The 21,947-nt window shown below is 39.9% G+C and overlaps 1 protein-coding gene across 1 annotated transcript in view; it reads left to right on the forward strand.

Moving 5' to 3' along the window:
- creb3l1 (cAMP responsive element binding protein 3-like 1) overlaps window positions 1-21,947 on the forward strand; it is a 32,921-nt gene that overhangs the window by 2,445 nt on the left and 8,529 nt on the right. Inside the window, exons 2-8 of the mRNA XM_023420250.2 lie at window positions 8,030-8,162; window positions 9,802-9,888; window positions 18,840-18,994; window positions 19,101-19,182; window positions 19,404-19,603; window positions 20,627-20,773; window positions 21,045-21,103. Coding sequence (XP_023276018.1) covers window positions 8,030-8,162; window positions 9,802-9,888; window positions 18,840-18,994; window positions 19,101-19,182; window positions 19,404-19,603; window positions 20,627-20,773; window positions 21,045-21,103 — 863 coding nt within the window. The remainder of the gene's footprint in view (window positions 1-8,029; window positions 8,163-9,801; window positions 9,889-18,839; window positions 18,995-19,100; window positions 19,183-19,403; window positions 19,604-20,626; window positions 20,774-21,044; window positions 21,104-21,947) is intronic.

Genomic DNA, 21,947 nt, shown 5'->3' on the forward strand with positions numbered 1-21,947 from the left:
GTGAAGCCGCTAGGCTGGGCTGTACCACTGAGGACATGGGAAAGGACGGCTGATGAGACAATACTTATACATATTTTAGTCCAGTGAATGGACCAAATTTTGAACTTTCCTCAGTCTATAATCTGCAGCTTTGTTGTATGGATGGTGAATCACAGCATCATTAACTTCTGGATGTCACTGATGGACAGAAAACTAACTATATGACAGGGAGATTTATGTTTATTCCTCATTATCAATCTCCAACTTTGTGTTCATCCTCTTTATTGCATTTGTGTGGAAAAGGATGGGATGTTGATACGAGCAGCTCTCAGTGGCTCTCTAACTCAACAGTGGACACTTGATCATGATCTGCTTTGACTTTTTGACAGCAGATAATCTATTGAAATTGCGCCATTATTTTTCTATATGGCTAGCAATGTAATAATATGTAAAAGAGCGTGCAACTCTTGACTCACATTTGCCAGATTTATTTTCTATTTCACTATTTACCTTTCTCAATATTGATGATTGTATTTTACTTGTTTAAACCCACATTAACAAATTTCTTGGCCATTTGTGCATCAGAGATGAGCTCATAACACAACACTGACATTTTATCATCTTACAAAAATTGATATGATGAACTTATCGGCAAACAGATGCCTATTTACATGTCACCACCAACTTGCATCAGCAGCCTCCAAATGCAAAGTTTTGCTCCACAGGTAGCGTACAATCATTTGCAATTAGGCCGAACCAGAACAGTAAAGTTTTGGGGCATAAAATCCAAAGAAAGAGCGGAAAGATGCTATAAAGCTCCAAAGAGTTGAGAGGACCTGCAGAGTCTGTGTTGGCTCGTCACCATGAACAACATCTTTCACATTACACACATTTCATCCACTGTTATATGAAAATATTGATTATAGCAGCTTCAGTGTTGGGAAAATGCCAGTATGAACAGATGAGTGAAGAGCACAGTTTTGCTTATTGAGGCAGTGCAACAGGCTGTATATGTACAGTTCGACTAAATGCGGGGGGAGTGTTTTCATTGGTGCAGTACAGCAAGTATTCACACACACTTCCTGCTTTGAATTTTATTTGTCTCCTCCAGTGCACTATAGATACCCCTTGAAGAAATAGTCAGTGTGGACAAGAAGAAAAAGATGAAGTGAATTGTCAATCATTATCAGTAGGGCCGATGGCTGCTAATTATTTTACAGAGAAATGCGCCATTAATGTGGGAATCTCAGAATTACTGTGGTTAAAGCAGGTCTTGATATCCTCAGAGTGGTAGAGTAGCACTTTAAAGTTACTGATGAACCTTCTGTCTTTCCACAGAGTAGAGGTAAATCCCATCAATGAATTGTGAACATGCCTTGCTCACAGTTTGTGAATTGTACAGATGCTTCAAGGTCGCGACTGCTCTCATGATCCATCTGCATCGATGCGTCATGTGCACTGGACCATTTGACCACAACATCCAGCATGGATCATGCATGGATAACATCATTTACCTCCTACTGGGAACTCTGCTCTGCATGTAGGTCTCCTAAATCCTGGAGGAAATTAAAGTACGGCTGCAACAACAATTATTTTCATGATTAAATAGATTAGTCATTTGGTCTATAAACTGTGAGATAATTGTGAAAAATTGCCACCGCAGCTTCCCAGAGACCAAGGTGACATCTTCATATTCCGTTTTTTGTCCAGCCATTCACTACCACATAATCCAAAAAAGCAGCAAATCCTCTCACTTGAGAAGTTTGAAAGTTTTGATTTTCCTTGAAATGATTTAAAACATTGATCAATCAATTATTTCTCATAATTATTTCAGCTCTAGATAAGATGAGATTTTAAAAGTTGAAGAGAAGTGTTACTCTGAGACTTTTGGGTCAGTTAGGACTGATTTCCTTCTCTGTTATGTTTGAGGCCCAGAAATGGGATTTATTGAGCATAAATTCATGCAGGGCCAGAAGCCATTGTAACCATAGTAACCACTGTGCACCATTTTAACATTTTATTAACTGTGTGCCACACCAGAGGGCCATTTTCAAAACATGTTGAGTATGAATGGAACATAAATTAGCAAAGTATGGATGTGAGCTTATAATACAAGTGTACCACAGTGCACATTCACTTCAGGCTTCAGCTGATGATTATTTTCAGTATTTTCTCAATCCATTGACTTTTTTGTCTGTAAAATGTCAGAAAATAATGAAAAATACCTACTGTAATTTTACACCGTCCTAAATCCAAAGATATTCATATTACTCTAATATATCATGATGAAAAGCATCAAATAGAAAGATAGAAGATTAAAAGTTAAAAATTACTTCATTACTAATTGGCTATCAAAGTAGTTGGCAATTATCTTCTGTCGCTTGAAGAATCAATTAATCGACTGATCGGTTCAGCTGTAAGTCATTATGTAATGTATAGAACTGGATCAGAAGATGCACATATACATATATACACACACACATGCAACAGTGAGGTCAGGTAAGGACAGTGCAGGAGGTTCAAGCTGTGAGGTGTTTTGACCTCCCTGTGTTCTCTCTCAGTTTTCTACTGACAAACACACACACACACACACACACACACACACACACACACTTCTACACATACTTTTTATCCTGCATCCATTTTATGTTTTTGTCTACATGTCATGTTCTGATCTCGCTGTTCTCCTCATTCTATTGTATTGTATTGTATTGTATTCTATTTTATTTTATTCTATTCTATTCTATTCTATTCTATTCTATTCTATTCTACTCTCCGTTCAGACCCTGTACTCCAGCTTTAAAAAGACACACCCATCTCATTTGCATGCCCATTGCCGATTGGCTGCTGAGCTTTCAGAAGGAATGTGAGCAGGCATGCAGCAGTGTGTGTGTGTGTGTATGTGTGTTTGTGTGCGTGTGTGTGTTAGTCTGACTGTGTGAGAAGGAAAAATACTTCTGCTGTTTTACTGAGAACTATAGCTCAGTTCACTTCACACACACACACACACACACTGACAGACACACTAACCACCTCGGTTCCCTCCTCTCTCACTCTTAAATGTAGCTCATGTGAAGCCAAACACAGCCAACCCGCTGCAGCCACACATCACCACATGAAGCCAAACACAGTCGAGAACATTGCCATTTTCTTATCTGTGGCAGGCAGTGTTATAAGATAATGACATGATGTTTTCTGGTCTCTCAAAATTGCAATTTCATTTTACACTGCAAAAAATGTTTATGTTTCTGACTTTTGATATCTTATTTAAAAACCAGTTAGAAAACCTGCCAATGGAGTGAGATAATTTCAGTTATTTGTGATTAAATTTTTTTTCTTTTAATATTCTAGATTTAGAGTATTATACAACTGTTATTGCATGTTTTATCCAAACTTAACCAAAACATAATCAATACTTTAGATTACTTTTGATCATTTACAACATTGAATGTAGGGCTGCAGCTATCAAGTAATTTCTTAATAATTTTGTCTTTAAAATGTCAAAAAAATAGTGAAAAATGCATGTGATCATTTCCCATAGCCCCAGATTACCTCTTCAAATTGCAAGTTTTGTCAAACCCACAGTCTAAAGCCCAAAAGTATTCAGTTTACTGTCAAGTATGATGAAAAAAAGCCCTAAATCATCACATTTTAGAAGCTGGATCCAGAAAATTTTTATTGAAAAAATGACTGAAACAGGAGTTTTTTTTCAAAATAATTACTGTCAGTCGACTATTTGATTAATCGACTCATCATTGCAGCTTGAATTGAATGTGTGCCAGAAAGCAATCGCTTTGAGGACGTCTTGCGTACTGTTGGATATCACATCCAGTTCTGACTTGGAATCTTGGGATTCATTAAGAAGCAGATAACTATGTATTGCAGTTTTTTTGACATGCACAAATAGAGCTATTGCTAACAATTATGGCTGGCACGTGATGCAGTAAAATATAATCTGTGTGAAAATAATTGCATGCATAGAGGAAGCCTGTCGTATGTCTCCAGTTATAGTTGTAATGCTTCATAATCAGGTAATACTAGAACAGCTTACTTTATTTTACTAAACATGAATCACAAAATACCAAACCACTTGTTCTTGACATCTTTGATCTGCTGAGAATAAATGTAGTTTATGCTTTAATTTGGTTTCTTTCTCCCACTTGAGTAATAATCTAAAAATCACAAAACCAGGATTTAAGAACAACCAGAAGACGCAGAGTTGATTGAATCCAAATGACAGTAGTTTGGAGGGCTGAATTTGAAACTTGTCGAGAACATTTTCTTTTCAGCGTATTTGCCTTTGGCCTTTACATGATGTTCTGAAGAGTTTACGATGGTTTCCACTGCAATATTCATGCCATAATGACATAAACTTTTTGGACTGGCTCTCAGTAGTCCAGTTCATCGCAATGCTTTGCTTCATCATTGCACTGCAGAAAGGAAATTTCCTTCACAAGTCTGTGAGCATGTGGTTCATTTGCTGTATGATTGTGAAGGTGCAGCAGGTGGCTCCTCTTACCAACAGACTGCACAGTTAAGCCAGCGTTCAAGCCTTAACGCCAAAATGAATCATTTGGTCGTTTTCTGTCTGTCTCACCTGAACCAGTGAGGCATCCAAATGAAAGGAGAGGGGAGAGATGTGTTGAGACTCAACACTGTTAATTACAGACATAACAGAGTCTCTCTCTGCATTTATAATTACTCCTTGCGTCTGTCTTCTCAGGCTCTTTCCCTGTGTGGTTTACATCTCAACCCCATCCCCCCCTAATGACACCCCAGCACCGAAATAAACTATAAAAAGTGTCAACTGCTCTCTAACACTCCCTAATGGGATTCTTTTCCCAGTAGAAGGCAGAGTGTTTCAGGTAATGAAAGGTCCAGACCCCTGGCTGCAGCTGTCCCAGCACCAACCACCTAACACTGAACCACTCTGGGCTCATTAAGCTTTCTGACCTAACAACAACAGCTTCTACTGCATGTGTATCTCTCTGTATATGTTGCACAAGTTGTACATAGTGATGTGAAAGATGAATGATGGCAGAGAAGGATACAAGAAAGGTTGGGAGTTTCTGGCAATTTAATAATTTCTTTTGGCTGTATGGTTTGATTTGACACATTCCATCATTTCCCTCCTTCCTTATCCCACCTGAAATCCACCCCTAGGTTTTGTGCCTTTAGGGTGTGTGCCATATGGATCAATGTGCAATTTAGCAAAATTTCTGTCAGATTTCTTTATCACTTAGTAAACTAAAACACAGGAGTGAAGGGAGACGTCAATGACACAGCCTGTACACGTCCAGTCCTGAAAGGAGGAGGTTTTCATCACGCCGATTAGCTGGACATGTTTGTGTGGGTTTAGAAAAAACAAACAGTGCCATGGATACATCTTGGTGCCAGGTGATGGATAAGAAAAAGATTAGCCTCAAACAGGGTTGTGCTGGTAGTAGGTGGGAGCTGAATCACAGACTCCAGGTGCATTGGATGTGAGCAAGTGGATAACAAACCTACCCCAACTAAATATTGCAAAATAGGGTCAGTACAAAGCTGCAACCGCTGGAGCTACAAGAGTTAATCTCTATATAGTAAAATGTTAGTAGAGCGCAACATAAACACTACTACTGTTGGACTAATGCAACTACTAGAGCTAATTTTAGATCATACTGAAATGCTTTCTCTGCTTCCTCTCTCTCCCTGCGCCTCTCCCATCATTTCAGTAATTTCAGCCACATTTCTCCATCTTGGAAACTTTTCACTGTTTATTTTTATGCAGCCCAGCTTAAATGTGACCTATATTCCCTAATGGAGCAAAGTTAAAGGGGCAGTGTCACGGTTATTTGAAGGGATATTGTTTGAATGTTTAGTGCCGCAGGAGGACAAGGCCGCTCTGTCTGTATTACTATTCCTGCGCGTGGGTGCGTTTGTTTATGAATGGGTGAGTATTCGTTTGTGTATGGATGGCTGCAGGATCAGTAAGTGCATGAACACACCTTTTTGTGCAGTGGCTTTCAGTTGTTTTACTCTTAGCCTTGAGTTTATGTTCAAATACAAATGTGGATATGGTTCCTTTATTGATTCTAGAATCAGCTGACTCTTAGTCCCTTTTTATTTAATCACTGAATCACTATTAATCTTATATTAATCTTGTTCTTTTGTTATACTTACTGCAGACAAATCTTCAGGTTCCTCTGTTTAATGGCTTTTGTTGTGTTTTAAATAAGCATTTCTCTTGTATCTTTATATGTTCAAATCTCACATCAGTTCACAGTTGAGTTTCAAAACATCAGCAGTTCTTTATTTGTCATGCACTCCTGTTATTTTACCCACCGTCTGTATGCCTACCTTCTGTGTGTGTTTGTGCTTAACTCCATGTGGTTTCATTAGACAGCTGCGTGTGTCCCAGACTTACACCACAGACACACTTGATCTCCCAAGCAAAGTCACACATACACACTGAGATAATGCATGTGTGAAGGTGTGATGGTGTGGTACTTGTTTGCAAAGAATATTGCAGAACATACCAGGGATTCCCATACTCCTGCAGTACATCCTGTACAAACTGGCTTGTTTCTGTTTACTCTATTTCATCGCCATGCCTCTCCTTCTGCAGTGATGGACATGACTACAAGCACTGCAGTTTTCATATTATAGTGTCATACATATTACTGGTAAGTATCATGCAGGGGGTTTATCAGAGCTGCCTGCTGTTTGATGAGAGTGGAGTATGTGAGGATGGAAAACCCAGAACGATGAACCGAAAGAGGGTGAAATGCTTCATAGAGCTGAGAGGAACTGTGGAGTCGGATGAGTTCTTTGTTGGTTCATCACCACAAGTGACCCCTTTCACATTACACATGTGATCCATTGTTGAAAAAATATTGAAGTTAGGTCTATATTTATTATCTCAGCGCTGTCTTCATTGTTGCTACTGGACTGATTTAATCTGCTGTGACACACTGGCAGAACTGAAGCTAATTTCCAGGAATAAAACATGTAAATCAATTTTTGTATTTGTTGTTAATCAAATCTAAGTTATTTCTGTCACTGTGTCTGTGTGAGGAGCCTCCAAGCACAGTTTACTTGTGTAGTAATAGGTTCCAACCAATCCATGTGTGTGTGTGTGTGTGTGTGTGTGTGTGTGTGTGTGTGTGTGTATGCTTTTATACTGCTTTGTGCATGTTTGTTTAAGAGCAGGGTGACTCATATTGTGTGTGTATGTGTTTGTGTGCGTGTAAAGCAGTGAAATCAGAGCACCATGCTGTCCCAGGCTTCCAGAACAACGTCTCTCAGCTCAGTGACTCATTCATCCACACTGAGGATGAATCTATCAATGCTGTTTCCCACTCACTGACTCTCCATGCCATTAACACAGTCTAGATTGTCTAGTTTTCTGACACTTTATAGACCAAACAACCAATTGATTGATTAAGAAAAGAATTGGCAGAATAATTATTGATAGAAAATAAGTATTAGCTGTAAGTAAGTATCTTTTTCCAGGTCTTAAGATTTCATATTAACAGTTGCAGAAATCTCAGCATTTATCCTTTACACTTGCAGATTATTACACCCACAAATGCAAACTGTAGAAAGTTAGCATGCTATGTTAGCATTAATAGTTGAAAGTATGGTTGATGGGAATATATTTATAAGCTTTAGTTCCCGGACACTCCAAGCTGAATAACTGCAAGGCAAGGCACCTCACGTGTCCTCACTGCCCTGTGGAAATCATGTATCTCCGGTCATTTGTCATTAGGTAAGAAGACGATGCATTTTTAAAACACTAAATCCTATGGGTTTTTTTTTTATCTTAAGTACCCACAAAGGTAAACATAATCTTTCAGTTTATATGAAAAATTCTAAATCACTAAGTTTGGAGACACATGGTTTTCATTAGATGCTGAATTGTTGCACAGACTGTACAAATTTACCAGCTATATCCAATGTACCACAGCATATTTCTTTATTTGGAGTGGCAACTAACTAAAGAAAACAATTTCCCATTTTATTGCATAAAATAACTATTTTTGTCTCCATGTGTCCTCATGTGTTCCAGCCTTTCTCAGGTGATCAGATGGACGACTTCAGCAGTGAATTATTCAACAGTTTCTTTGACGACCATCTATTAGAGCGACCCCTGCTGGCAGACAGACCTTCCCTTTTACACATGGACATAGACAGCAGTCCAGGTCAGCTTCTCTTTTATTATGAAAAATTATCATTACAAGAACACACATGCCGTGTACAGTTCTCCACAGTTCCTCACAGTATTGAAATGCAAGAACACACTGGGATTTGTGCAGAAAATGAATGTATGTAATGCCTAACAGTGCAATCCAATACAAATGCACCAGGGGGTTGGAGCACAGCGGTTGTTTCCTCTGAATTCCTAATTTTTTCCATTATTAAAATCTCACAGCAGGTAAAAGAAGTTGGTTGGTGGAACTCTTTCCAATGCCCGACCACTGTCTTGAAGTTGCTTGCTTTAAAATGCAGAGTTTTCTTCTGCTCCACTCATAGTCACATGTAGATGACCTTCTTGTTTCCTTGACAAACCTCCAACAGTGCAGCAGCCAGTTGTTCCACTCCTCAGCCAAAGTCTGGGTAGGAAAGACCCCAGTCCCATTATTTGGTTTAATTCGAAAGCCAACACTCTGTGCACGAAGACCAACTGTATCAAGTTGTTACTTCTCAACCACTGAAATCAAACCGTCTCGGCCTTCCCCAGAGTCAAATTCCATGATCCGAGAGCCAGTTTCTGCTGCCAAAGTCTGAGACATCCAAAACTCCTGCCTCTTAACCAGCAGGAAACACATTGGACTTTTATCCCTCACCTAGCAGGTGCTGGCTCTGTGAAGAGGAGGCCCTAAGCTGTTGGTTCAGGCTTCCGCCAGCTGAGCTACCACAAGGCACTCACTTGCAAAATAAACTCCCAGAGCTGCATGAATGGCTCCTGGTCTCCCTTCTCAGAGTTAATGTAGGTTCTCTCAGTCTGTTGAAGCTGTCAGAAGGATGTAGCACTACTTGTCAGACTCGTCACTTGAGACAAATCATTGGTGTCGTGATCACTAGAGTGGCTGAGGCCTCCACGGTGAGATGGCTATGATTGTAGGAAGCAGTAAAAACATTTTGACGGACGTGTTTTGAAAGATGTTGAATTTATAGATTCATAACTGTCGCATCCACCTCTTAACTTAAATGTGAGGGCGATCTAAATGTTGGCCTCATGTCTAAAAAAGCCACAAGTCAATTTACTGTAAAAGTCAATCTAACTGGGTTGAACATTTTAACATTAACAACAAGTCTGAATTGAAATCCTTCAAATTAATATTGATATACCTTGTGCCGCAGCAGCACAAGGTTAAATATGCATAGAGAGAGCTTAAATGCATCTCTTTTTAAGAGCACCACAATAACTTTAGTACCAAATTATCATCTCATATGCATAAGGAAAATAAAATTATGAGAGTCCCAACTTAACAGCTTGTCATCATAGGTCTGTGCACTGTTTGACATTGTAAAACAGACATCAGATTTTGCTATCTTAATGGAAAAATACATAATAAAACCCATCACTTATGGAGCCTGTGAGAGAACTTGGAGCGCTCTTCTTCCTTCATATCATTGCTCTTAAACTCAACGCTGTGCTCCACCTGTTATACCGCTCCCTCTTCCCAGTCCCAGATAACACAGTATTGCAAAGCGGCAATAAACATGTACATAACTGGCACCTATATCTGAATGACAAACAGCCATTACTTTAACAGGTAGATGAAACCAGTGTATTGTACATATTCCATGACTGAAAAAGGCTTTTGAATCTGTCAGATATTCAAGCAGAGCACAGCTACTCTTTGAGTGAAGACTCCGCCCCCCAGAGCCCAGCGCTGTCAATCAAAATGGACCAAGAGTCTGGTAGGTCACTTGATATTTTCATATTTTCTTCTTAGTTATCTTAGTTTATGCTTCCTGGAAAATCTGCTGCTGATGTTTAGTCTGGTTCTTTATCACGCCGGTTATCAGGTTGGCTCAGGTTCCTCTCTGATGTAACGCTTAACATGCAGTCTGACCCTGCTGTCTGTCATACAGTACACACTCTGATTGGCTGAATCCACTGTCTGTCATATAATATGTGTGATGATTGGCTTAATCTGTTGTCTGTTATGTTGTGTGTAGGAGGAGTGCATCATAAAAACACTGTGTATTTCAAACCCTGCTCTGTTCGTCTTTGTCTTTCTGCCTTTCTCACTCTTTGTGACTCATCTTCCCCATTATCCCCTGCTGTCTTCCTCTCCTTCTCTGTCTGTACCTGACTGTCTCATTCTGTCTGTCTGTCTGCTGTCCTTTCTCCATTTGTCCCGGGGATCCTGCTGCTCACAGCAGGATCCCAGTCTGAGCAGTTTTCCTCCAGCTAAGCCCTGCCCACCTAACACACACACACACAGACTCACACACACACACACACACACAGACTCACACACACACACACACACACACAGGCTCACACAACACTATGACAAGCATATGGTTTTGAGTCTGCAGCTTTAGCCGAAGCCAGCGGAAACTCTGTCTTTCTCTCTCTCTCTCTCTCTCTCTGTCTCTCTCTCTCTCTGTCTTTCTCTCTCTCTCTCTCTCTCTCTCTCTCTTCTGTCAGGTTATCTTTCTCACTTTCTCTCCCTGTCTCTATCTGACTCTCCTGTTTTCTATCTTTCTCTGTCTCCCTTAATCCAATTAAATCCTACTTTATTGGTATGAATATCAGATTATCTGTATTGCCAAAACCGCACATTGAGCAAAAGGAGTGTAATTCACATAAAAAAAAAAAAACAACTGTTTGATGTATGCGTTGCCAGTGCGTGCATGTGTTTAGCTCAGTACTGTGAAATGGAATATTTCTGCAGATAATAATTAGCTTCAGGAGAAAATAAGATCCAGGTTGTAAATCAATGTCAGATAGAGTTAGAGTCACTCCAATCATGTATGCTTTGGTTAGAATGTAAATTTACTGAAGCCAAAGGAAGCAGAAAGTTATGTAGATTAAAATGCCATTAAAATGATATATTACTTTATAAAATAAAGCGTTCAAACATTGCTTCAAATTCAAGCTTTGATTTCAGGCTATTTATAAGGTATATATTACTTTTGTGTGTTTCCATCTGTAGTTGTGTAACTGTCAACTCAAGCTCACATATGGAATACATACACACACATACACACACAAACACACACATGCACACACACATGCAGACAGAAAAGCACATATCATTTGCATTTGAATCTATTCCAGTCTATTTATTATTGAACTTCATCCAAACTTCATTTTTACAACCTGCATCTGCTCCATAAATCCTGAGCATAAACTTTGTGGCACTTACTTTCCAACAGTTTTACATCTCTACCTTACTGTATATCAACTGCGCGAATTGACCATTATATACACTGCGGCTCACAAGTTTTAGAAACCTCCGTTTTTCCACATGTTATTGAAATGCACATAGTTTAATACCTCAGTATCTCTTAATTTGAATCCCAACAATGTTGCACGAGTTCCCATTAATGTGTTGCACTTGTCTGCCTTGCTTTCACCTTGTGTTCAGTTCATCTTAAACCAGCTCCATGGGGTGTAATTCTAGACACTGTGCTGCTCTTCATCACGTGAAGCCACCACCTGGTTCTTTTTGGCTCATTATCTTGCTGTAGTAAGAAGCTCTGACGAGTCTGGCCTGATACTTTCTGATAGTCTTTTTCACACCATTCTGATAGTGATAGATAGGACTACTTCCTGCAGTACAGTACTGTCCGAATGATGCATCAGTTTGTTCCAACACTGCCTTCGTACAGACAGAGGATTTGTAAGTCATCAACCTGTAGGAACTGTTTGCTTTAACTTTCAAGGCTTGATTTACTTCCATTGCTGCTGGAAAGTTGTAAATTAACCAGTTTCTTAATTCCTGTAAAAGGGATTTTTACTTTGTGCAGTTTACCACTACCATTTAATATTCTGATTTTTTTTTTACTCTTTTATACTTGAACAAATATTTTGTGCCACAGCTGAAGTGTTATTTGCCATTTTGGCATCTAAATTATTTTGACTAGGCTGCTGCAGCTGCTCCATAATAATAGTGAATCATTTCAAGGGTAGACTTCAGCATGTTGTTCTTTAGTTCTTTGGTACTGTTTGTGGCATTTGGGGAAGGTGATTTTGTTTCAGCATATACACAATAAATGTGAACACAAAAGCACATACTGAAAGTCCCTGATTCTCACAAGCATTTTTCCCGGGAAATGGCAGAAGGTTCTGGCAAGATTTTCTCATAAATTCTGTAAATTCTTCAACGGTATTCAACTCTAATCTCAGATGAAGCTCAGTGCAGAGAAGAGACTCTCTCCCTGCACTTTGTGCCTTTTTCCAGGCGCTCTCAGCATCCACTGAGAGCACAGCAGTAAGAGCAGCAGTTAGTTTATCATGATGTTTCATGATGATGCCGTTTAATTAACCACCTAGGGATGTTAGAAGTTGTTGACCTTTCAGAAACAAAATTAATCAGTGGCTCTTTCTCTGTTTAAGGTCCTGCCCAAGTAGAATTACAAGGTTCTTAGATCAGAAAAGCAGAAGTTCAGATCTCATAACTGATCACAGATAAAATTTGGATCATTAAATATTCTTCCAGGAAGCTGCCAGATAAGAGACCCTACAAAATCTCCCACTTTGACCACAGTGCTCAAATATCTCCCATGATGCAGTGTTTGAATTACAGAGGAACCACAAGGGTCTAAAGTCGTTTTTTGGCTGGAAAAAATAATAATGGTTTATTTTATTGATCATAACATTTTAACACTCCTATAATAGTTGATATGACATGAAAATAAATCAAACCATAGCCCATGTGTTCACCCGTGGCCAGATGAAGCTCACTGTAGATCCCAACTATTATTAACTTTTAGATGATGATGAAACACACCTTTACTGCACCATGTGAGCACGTTATAATACCCAGTTGATATTGTACAAACTGGACAACACAACAAGCCAATACATTTCACAGTAGCTTAGCATTTAAATCTGTCGGTTTGTGTGTTTTATGGCACTCACCAGACACATTCATATACAGGATCATCGATACTTAAGAAGTTTAGCAAGTTTTAGCTTTCCTGTGTTTGTCTCACCCTCTCTCTCTTTCTCTCTCTCTGTCTGTGGTCTCGTTGCTCTTATACAGTCAAAGAGAAGCTGTGTATTTTACTACAGCTCCTACTGTGCGGCTCCATCTATTGTTTTAATACAGCTGCTGTCCCACAGAGATCAAACACAGTCACCACCTCTCCTCTGTGGCGACTGCCAGGAGCCTCTGGTCATTAACCACTGCTCCATCAGAGGATTTCTTACCTGAGTTTACAAGATTTTACCCACACACACAGACTTTCTTTTATTTTTTTCTGCTAATACAGCGTCCAAAGAGATTCCATTAAATGGTAACTGAGAGGATCAGGTTTTACTTTTATTACTTCCACTCACAGCATCCCCCACTTTCTATCTCCTGTTCTGTATGTGGGATGCAACACATTATATCAACAGTCCCTTCATTATTTGGAAAATGTCCTCTGATGGGCCAAGGCTCAAAATTATAAGACAATTTTGATCATGTTGGAACCATCAGGTCCTTAATATTATCTCTGTTCATGTTGTAAGTATGAACAGAATATTATTTTTAACTCAAACCTCCCCTGTGACACTGTCAAAAGATGTGTCACTCGGTCTCTGATGATCAGTTTTCCTTTGCGTTGGCTAACAGCGAACAGCTTCTGTTATCCATTAAAAGCCTTGTAGAAGGCTTCCAATCAAGCCCTGGCTTAACGAGAGCAGGAGGCTTAACGAGGCTGAGGTTAGCAGCAGGGCCGGCCTCATTAGGAGAGACCTCTGAGGGTCTGACTTCTACAGTGGATATACAGAATAAGTAAACGGTGCATCCACCCAAAAACTGAATCCATTTGTTTCTCCTAATCTCTCCTGTCAATGAGTCGCCAGGCTGATCGGTGACATTATTAACAAATGACACATTGGAGGTAGCAGTGAGGGCCGTACTAATAAATCATTCAATTTATGGAAAGATTTGAACAAAAATTTTGATATTAAAAAACAGGTATTGATGAGCTGGTTGGAGTTAACACCACACCTGGGAGCCTGATATGTCTAATTTGATAATAATAGTGACATGTCACTGCACATAATTACTTTATTAGGTGCAGCTGTGTTTTCCGTGCTATGGCAGCACCGTGTCCCTTCAACTTAACATGTTACACCCACTGACACACAGCTTCCTCTGTGTGTCCTGTGTTTTTCTCAAATTGTCAAATGTTTTTCTCACAATTTTCAGGCATTTTATAAAACAAACAATGAACTATTAGAATGAAAATAATCAGCCGATAAATGGAGAGAAGAAATAATTATTAGCTGCAGCCACACACTATACCTACCTTACCTGACTCTAGGGATATACCGCATGTTGTTGATGTAATGACACTAACATGTGCCGCCTTGCTGATTCATTAGCACTCCAGTGTTCTGAAATCCAGCTCATTATGTACTCTGCTGATCTAGAACAGAGCTGAAACCACAGTATAAATAATAATGATTTTGGTAACACTCAGACTTTCCCTCCAGAGCCTCCGCCAGGTCAGAGTTTCCTCTTCACCAACATTTTGGTCCGTGTCAGGGTATCTGAAAACCTAAAGACCACCCTGATATTTGTGGTGACCCCCTGACCTTCCTTCTAGTGCGAACATCAGTTCAAAATGTCGACTTCTCTGCAAGTCCTGACAGACCTTTTTCACAGCAGACATTTCGACTTATCAGAGCAGGGAAAGAGCAGGTGAAACAAATGTCAACGGTGGCTCAGTGCCATCAAGTATCCCGGCAAGGCATGACAGTGAGTCAGCATGCACAGTGCCAGCACAAGCTCATCTAAATGGAAATGGGAAAAGGGAATGCAGTTGTTTTTAATGTTATCAATCACTCTTGTGGTTTTCCTGCTATGCCATGCCAAAACGTCTGCTCTGAAAATATTTATCCAATAGGATAATGGGCAGGTTACCATGAAGTTTACTGATCAGCATGAACAGTACATGTTCATCTTTGTGGCTGTTTTGCTCTAAAATGAACTCAAAATCTGAATTTAATTAGAACCAGTTCAGCTGATACTAATAAACATCTCTATTGGCTCAGATACTGATCTTGCAAATCAACTCAAGACTTCTCTCATAACCAGCCAAATGGTTATTTTTTGACAATCTTGAAGTCAGAGTTTATTTCTGATATTGACTCCACAGATTACAGTGTTGAGCTTGAAACTTATTGGCTTTAGGTTTGTCTAAACCAGCAGAAAGAGGCCGCAGAGATTTGTTTTTAGGATGGATCCTCTGCTGTAGTGATGGACAGGATACCAGCTCTCTGATGGGCACACACCTCCATCCCCCTCTGCTTCTGCCCAACACACACACACACACACACACACACACATGCACGTACACACACACACACACACACACACACACACACACACACACACACACACACACACACACACACACACACACGGCTTGTAAACTTCAGAGCATTTTACCAGCAAAATGTTGCTAGGAAACCAGGAGGTGATTAAAATGACGTTCACTCCCAACACACACACACACACAGCAGCCCTTGTCTTGTTAAACTGCTACTGCTCTCTTTCCATACACCATGGGAGCCTTTTAGGTGAATGTGTGTGCTGTGACAAACATCAAAGTGTCTCACCTGGTGTTTTATTCCAAAGAGAAAATGCTGACTTGATAAAACATCACACACCTCTCCTTCTCAACCTGAAGTTACCTTTTAGTTCTTGGTTACCTCTAAAAAGTTTCATCGTTTCACTTTTGAATTTAAAGTCAAAGTTGAAACAAAACACTCATATCGACTGTTAGTTGGACTTTTGCCTAATGAGGCTTCCTTGGAACAGTGCCTAATCACTTCACCTTTAAAAGCGACTTAATTGAAAACACACATTGTGAACGTTCAGCTCCGGTGGGGTGAACCAGCACTGTGCAAATAAACAGAACATTATTTTGCAGAGAAGATATGTATGAAAATGTGTGTAAAAGACATGAACGTAATTCCTATTTGATGTAATGGTCCAGACACAAAAACATTATATAGTAGAAAGAAAAAGAAACAGTCAGAACTGATGTCACAGAGGTCAAGGCATCCTGAGTTTTAGTCCTGTAGCACAGGTTAAGCTCCTTCTGCAGCTCGATAGTACCTTTCTTAGACCCTGTCTGCCTGGTAAATACCCACAACTCTACACCTCCATTTTATAACACTTTAAACTTGTCTCAAATCCCTGATGATATCACTACGCCATCATTAGAGAAGTTCCCCTTGAGCCACAGGTGGTATTATACACCAGTCTTTGCAGGCTTAGTAGTACTCCCCATGACTAGTAAACCACTTCTTCATGTGTAAAAATTGATAGAAGGCTCCTTTAAATTCATATAATGAGAAACCTGATGGAAAGATCAGAGATGACCCGTCAGAGAAAGGCCACCTAGTCTGTTAACTCTGGATTATATAACGCTGTGGACTGCAGCATCTGGATTCTGTCCCTCAGAGAGAAATTAAGTTAGCTGGATAGTGTGCAGAGTAAAATCTGGAAACGACCAAATCTGGGGCATGAACAGAAAAACAGCTGTTCCAGGCTTTCCTCAGTGCAGTTATCCAGCTAACTCGGTAATCTTGTTTTTTGAGGCATCCTCGAGGAGACTCTTCCCAGTGGGAAGAATTTCTTCAGGCCCTCTCGGAGTGGAATAATATCCTATAATGTTAGAGAGAAGTCCAATGGTGGTTGCAAGAGGTTCTCACATGGGTGACCAAGCTGTGTGGGAGTCAAGGCTGCCCTTTACCCACTGTAGGGAATTTTGGAAAAGTCAACAGGACAGTGAAGTCTAAATATAATATAATCTCTTAAATACAGTGCATTCAGAAAGAATTCAGAGCCCTACACTTTTTTCATATTGTGTTATGTTGCAGCCCTATGATAAAACTGTATAAACTCATGTTTTCCCTCATCAATCTACACTCAGTACCCCATAATGATAATAATCATTTATTAAAAGGAAAAAGTGAATTATCGCATTGACATAAGTATTCAGACAATTTGCTATGAAGTTTAGCTCAGGTGCCTCCAATTTCTCTTGATCATCTTTAAGATGTTTCTGCACCTTGACTGGAGTCCACCTGGGGTCAATCCAGATGACTGGACATGATTTGGAAAGGCACACATACCTGCCTGTAGAAGCAGAACCCAATCCACAAGGTGGAAGGAGCTGCTGGAAGGAGCTGCCTGCAGAGCCCAGAGACTGGAGCCTAAAAAACCTCCAGAAGGAGAACCATCACTGCAGCGCTCCACTTATCTCGGCTCTGTGGCAGATTAACCAGACGGAAGCCTCTCCTCAGTGAAAGTCTGCATAAAAAAAAAAAAAAGCACCTAAAGGAGTCTCAGACTGTGAGAAGCAAGATTGTCTGATCTGATGAAATCAAAATTGAACTGTCGGGGTCTCAATTTAAGTGCCATGTCTGCTGAGCTTGAGCTTGAGAGGATCTGCAGAGAGGAATGGCAGAAAAATCCTCAAATCTAGGTGTGCAAAGTTTGTCGAGTCACAACCAAGAACACTGGAGGCTGTAATCGCTGCCAAAGGTGCAACTACTGAGTAAAGGGTCTGAAAGGTTATTATGAATATAAACATGCTAAATATTAGCCTCACACCAATTTCATATTCTATTTATGTTTGTATTCCTGCCAAGCACTAATATACGGATGGATAATATTAATTTCATTATTATATATTTATTAATGTGTTTTCATATTAGCTGAGCTGCTTTATTGGTTGGGAATCACTGGATGACAGTCATTGTAGTTCCCTATTGTTCATTTTGTTTGATAAACATGAATTTTCTGCACTTCACATGTGTTTTTGCTGAAGAATTGTGATGATGCTCCACAAGAAATATCTGTCCCTCCCAGAGTTCATTTCAGGAGCTGGCAGGGAGGACCAGAGCCTCCTCATCATCCTGCCCACTAGGACAACAAATACACCAGGAGTGCCAGTGACTAGCTTTTCTGCAGCCGTGCAGAGGCACTTATATCCCTAAAAATACTTTCTGCAGGTCACGGCAGACTAAACACTGGAGTACCTGTCACATGCTTCTAGAAATATATCCTCATTGTGTTTTGGTGAACCTCCTTTGAAATTGTACTCTCAGCTCATTGTTGTCACTCAATTATGCATATTTTCGACAGTGTTTAAAGGCTGCAACTGTTTCTTTTCTGAGGAGGGATACTGAAGACGAGTTGACGGTTCAGCCTGTCTTTTTATTTCAGGGTAGATACACACTCACAGGAGTCAAATTATGCACCACAGTTGCCAGAGCGACTTCGTCCAGCAGTCTGTAATAACCAGCCTGGTCAGGAAGTGCTCAAATGTTTTGGGAAAGCTCTTTGAAAGTGTGATTTATAATCTACCAGTTACTTCCCATTGGAAGACCTACAGCAAAGCCTCCTTGAAGAGAAATACAGTTGTTTACTAAATTTGCTACAAAAATTTAAGCACAAGTATAAGGAAACTTTACAGAGATGTGATTTTCATGATGGCAGATGACTTTACATTATTGGGGTTAGTTAGTAGTAGTAGTAGTTTTAAAACATAGGCCTACTCTCACAGGTATTTTAAATATAGAGATTCAGCACAGACCTACAAACTGATACAGTTTGCCCATCGCCACATGGACACATTTCAATGTACATGTGGACATTTATTGTGATATTCTGTCTTTTCCTTAGAGTTTGAATGGAGCTTCAGTCAGGACCTGTCAGCCATCTTGGTGAAACAGGAGGAACCTGATGTGGTCCAAAGGTTAGATCCTCAGCCTCTGGAAGGCCCGCCCCTCATATTAAGCCCAGCCCCCCCACACAGAGGATCGGCTTGGAAACACACGGTTAGCATCCACCCCACCACAATGAAAAACTTTGTATAATGTTGTTGATTTTCTCTGCTCGTTCATCAGCATCACTGCTGTTTGTGTGTTTGTTGTTTGTCTGCAGGAGCGCAGTCAAGATGATATGAAGCCAGTGGCTATAAAAGATGAACCCAGAGAGATTGGACAGTATCTCAGCCTGCCCAGCGGTACATGCAACACAGACAGATGCACAAACACACCCACATGTTACACTGGCATCACAGATCAATTCTGCAAAATTGATCAATATAGGAAGTGACACAAATGTATCTAATCACCACAGTCTCTTCCATCTTTTCAAGAAAACATGATCCAAACATTCAGATGTGTTTTTGTATATCCTCAGTTTAAAATAGAAGCACTCATTCAACACTGTCCTCTTCTGTAGACGACGCTCTCCAGCTCCCGCCCACCCCTCCCAGCAGTAACCACGGCGACAGTGACGGCTCCCTGCCTCCCTCCTCCCCACACCTCCCTCTGCCCCCGTCTTCCCCTCAACCACAACAGAGACCAGGAGGTCGTGCCTCTTCCTCCTCCTCATCCTCTTCCTCCGCCATCTCCTCTTCACCTCTCCTCACTGCACCACATGTGAGTAAAAGAACATAATGCTCACTCAGGGATTATATGAAAGTCATTAGAGCTACCGCCTGTGGGTGCATATTCACTGACACACTATTGTTCATTTAATGGCTCATGGTTCACGAATAGAGAACAGCAGATATGCTTGGTAAACATTTGACGTTTACTATAATTTTGGCAATTACAAATTCCACCTCTAATGTGCATTGTGTAAAAATTGTTGCTCCATTAACATATTATGCTTGAAATCCAGGCTGGGTTGAGATAAGAGTATAGATTTTGTTATAGTTACAAATTATTTGACTATACTGTGTATTGTGACAGAGATGTACGTTACATTACCTTTGTTATCTTGTCTGCCACTGTGAATATAGAGAATTAGTTTTGTCCTAACTTCAGATACTGTATCGTGGGGATACAACTGTGGTTTTAGGGTTAAATCAGTCCAAGTATTTGCCTACAAAATTCAGTCAAAATCTGAATATTCAGTGTCTGACCATTGTCGGTCTGATTCAGCTTTTTTCCGAGCAAATGATTCACATTTGGACTCATGTCATAATGTTATTCCTTAAATGTTTATACAGGATTGCTCAATGTCAGCAAAGAAATGAACAGCTGAACTGCTGTAAAAAAAAACAAAAAAAAACAGCACAAATGTTAAAGGATTGTTCTTGTGCCATGATGCAACAGGATCCTGTTTCGGAGTTATTCAACAATAACATCCATAAATGAAGGGACAAAGAAGTTTGAGAGTTTCAGTTTGTTAGTTTGTTGTAAACAGATAAACGCTGATGCCGTCTGTCATAGCATCAGGTTTCAGTATTTTTCCTCATTTATCTCTTTTCTCAGAGAAGAGTGAGTGTGTTTGAATGCATGCTGACGTGGGTAATCAGACACAGAACCTTTTGAGAATTTGGTGAATCAGTTTAACTCTTCATGTGGACGAAAACGTGATGAGTCAGTCCCATGCAGCGTTTATTTGAAGATAAATTGTTGTTGCATGGTTGTTGAAGTGTGTGTTCCATTGTGCAGAAGTTGCAGGGTTCAGGACCCCTCATGCTGACAGAAGAAGAGAAGAGGACCCTGGTTGCTGAGGGTTACCCAGTACCCAACAAACTTCCTCTCACCAAGAGTGAAGAGAAGGCACTGAAGAGAGTCAGACGGAAGATTAAAAATAAGGTACACACAGTACCTTTTATTCTGTTCATGTTCACAGCAGCACTGAACATCTGATTGAATAAAAGCTATTCACAGAATGATTCTGACTGACTGGGGGGGGGGGGGTATTACTGAGAATCAAATGGTGATGCTAAAACAGAAATAGTTACTGAAATAGTCTCATGATGTCAAACATTTCCTGCAGCTGCTCTGTAGCTCCACCTGAAGAAATTAATTAGGGTACCTAATTCTAGAAAAAAAGAAGATAATGTTTGTCTGTTTTTCTTCCCAGATCTCAGCTCAGGAGAGTCGGAGGAAGAAGAAAGAGTATGTGGAATGTCTGGAGAAGAAGTAAGGCTTGGAAAAAATCTTTGCCCTTATTTTTCCGTTCCTTTTCCACTCCTCTTTGGTTTACCTTTGTATCTGTCTGTCATTTTGTGACTTCCAAACACTTTTTTTCTCATTATAGTCCCCTCAAATGGTATTAAAGTTACCATACTACAATATCTCAGTGGCCACTATTAAAATCAGAAATTCTGTGTTTAGTGTTTGCACCAGTTTTACTAAATTGATCTTTAATTAATCCAAAACTAAAAACTGAATCAGTTGTAATCCTTGAATTTGGTGAACAGATCTTTGTGGCACAGTGACAGAATCTTTAAGGATAATTCTGGTGTTATTTTATGTTTTTCTTTTGTCAACAAAGAAAATACCAAAACCAATGACGTTTTAAGGCGTCAGTTTGCTTCATATAACCAGGGTTGTACAATATGTCGATGAAGTCAGACAGTCAGATGACCCCTCTTTTTGAAGCATGCTGAGGCCTGAATCTTTCTCTCAAAACTTTTTGACTTCCCTACCCTGTCCTTTTTAGCAAAGGTTGTGCAAACAGGAGTAAATAGTGCACTGATTGGGGACTATTTTAATACGTGAATTGATACACACTTTGTGCTCCAGAGTATTTACAGCAGCAGGACAGTACATGTATGTATGTGTGTGTTCATGTCATCGGTGTGGATCATTGATGTGCTTTTAGTAGTTGTAGGACAATAAGGAGGTTTGTTTGAATTGAATCAGAACCAAATCATGCCAGTTACAAAGCGATGTCAATGCAGTGAATGAATAACTTTTTCTTCCATTTTTCCGAGCTGTTTTAACAATGTATTTTAGAGTATTGTCTTTGGTCCAGAAGGCA

This window comes from Seriola lalandi, unplaced genomic scaffold (assembly GCF_002814215.2).
Source record: "Seriola lalandi dorsalis isolate HSWRI2012SDOR001 ecotype SW California unplaced genomic scaffold, Sedor1 jcf7180002054630, whole genome shotgun sequence".
NCBI lineage: Eukaryota > Metazoa > Chordata > Actinopteri > Carangiformes > Carangidae > Seriola > Seriola lalandi.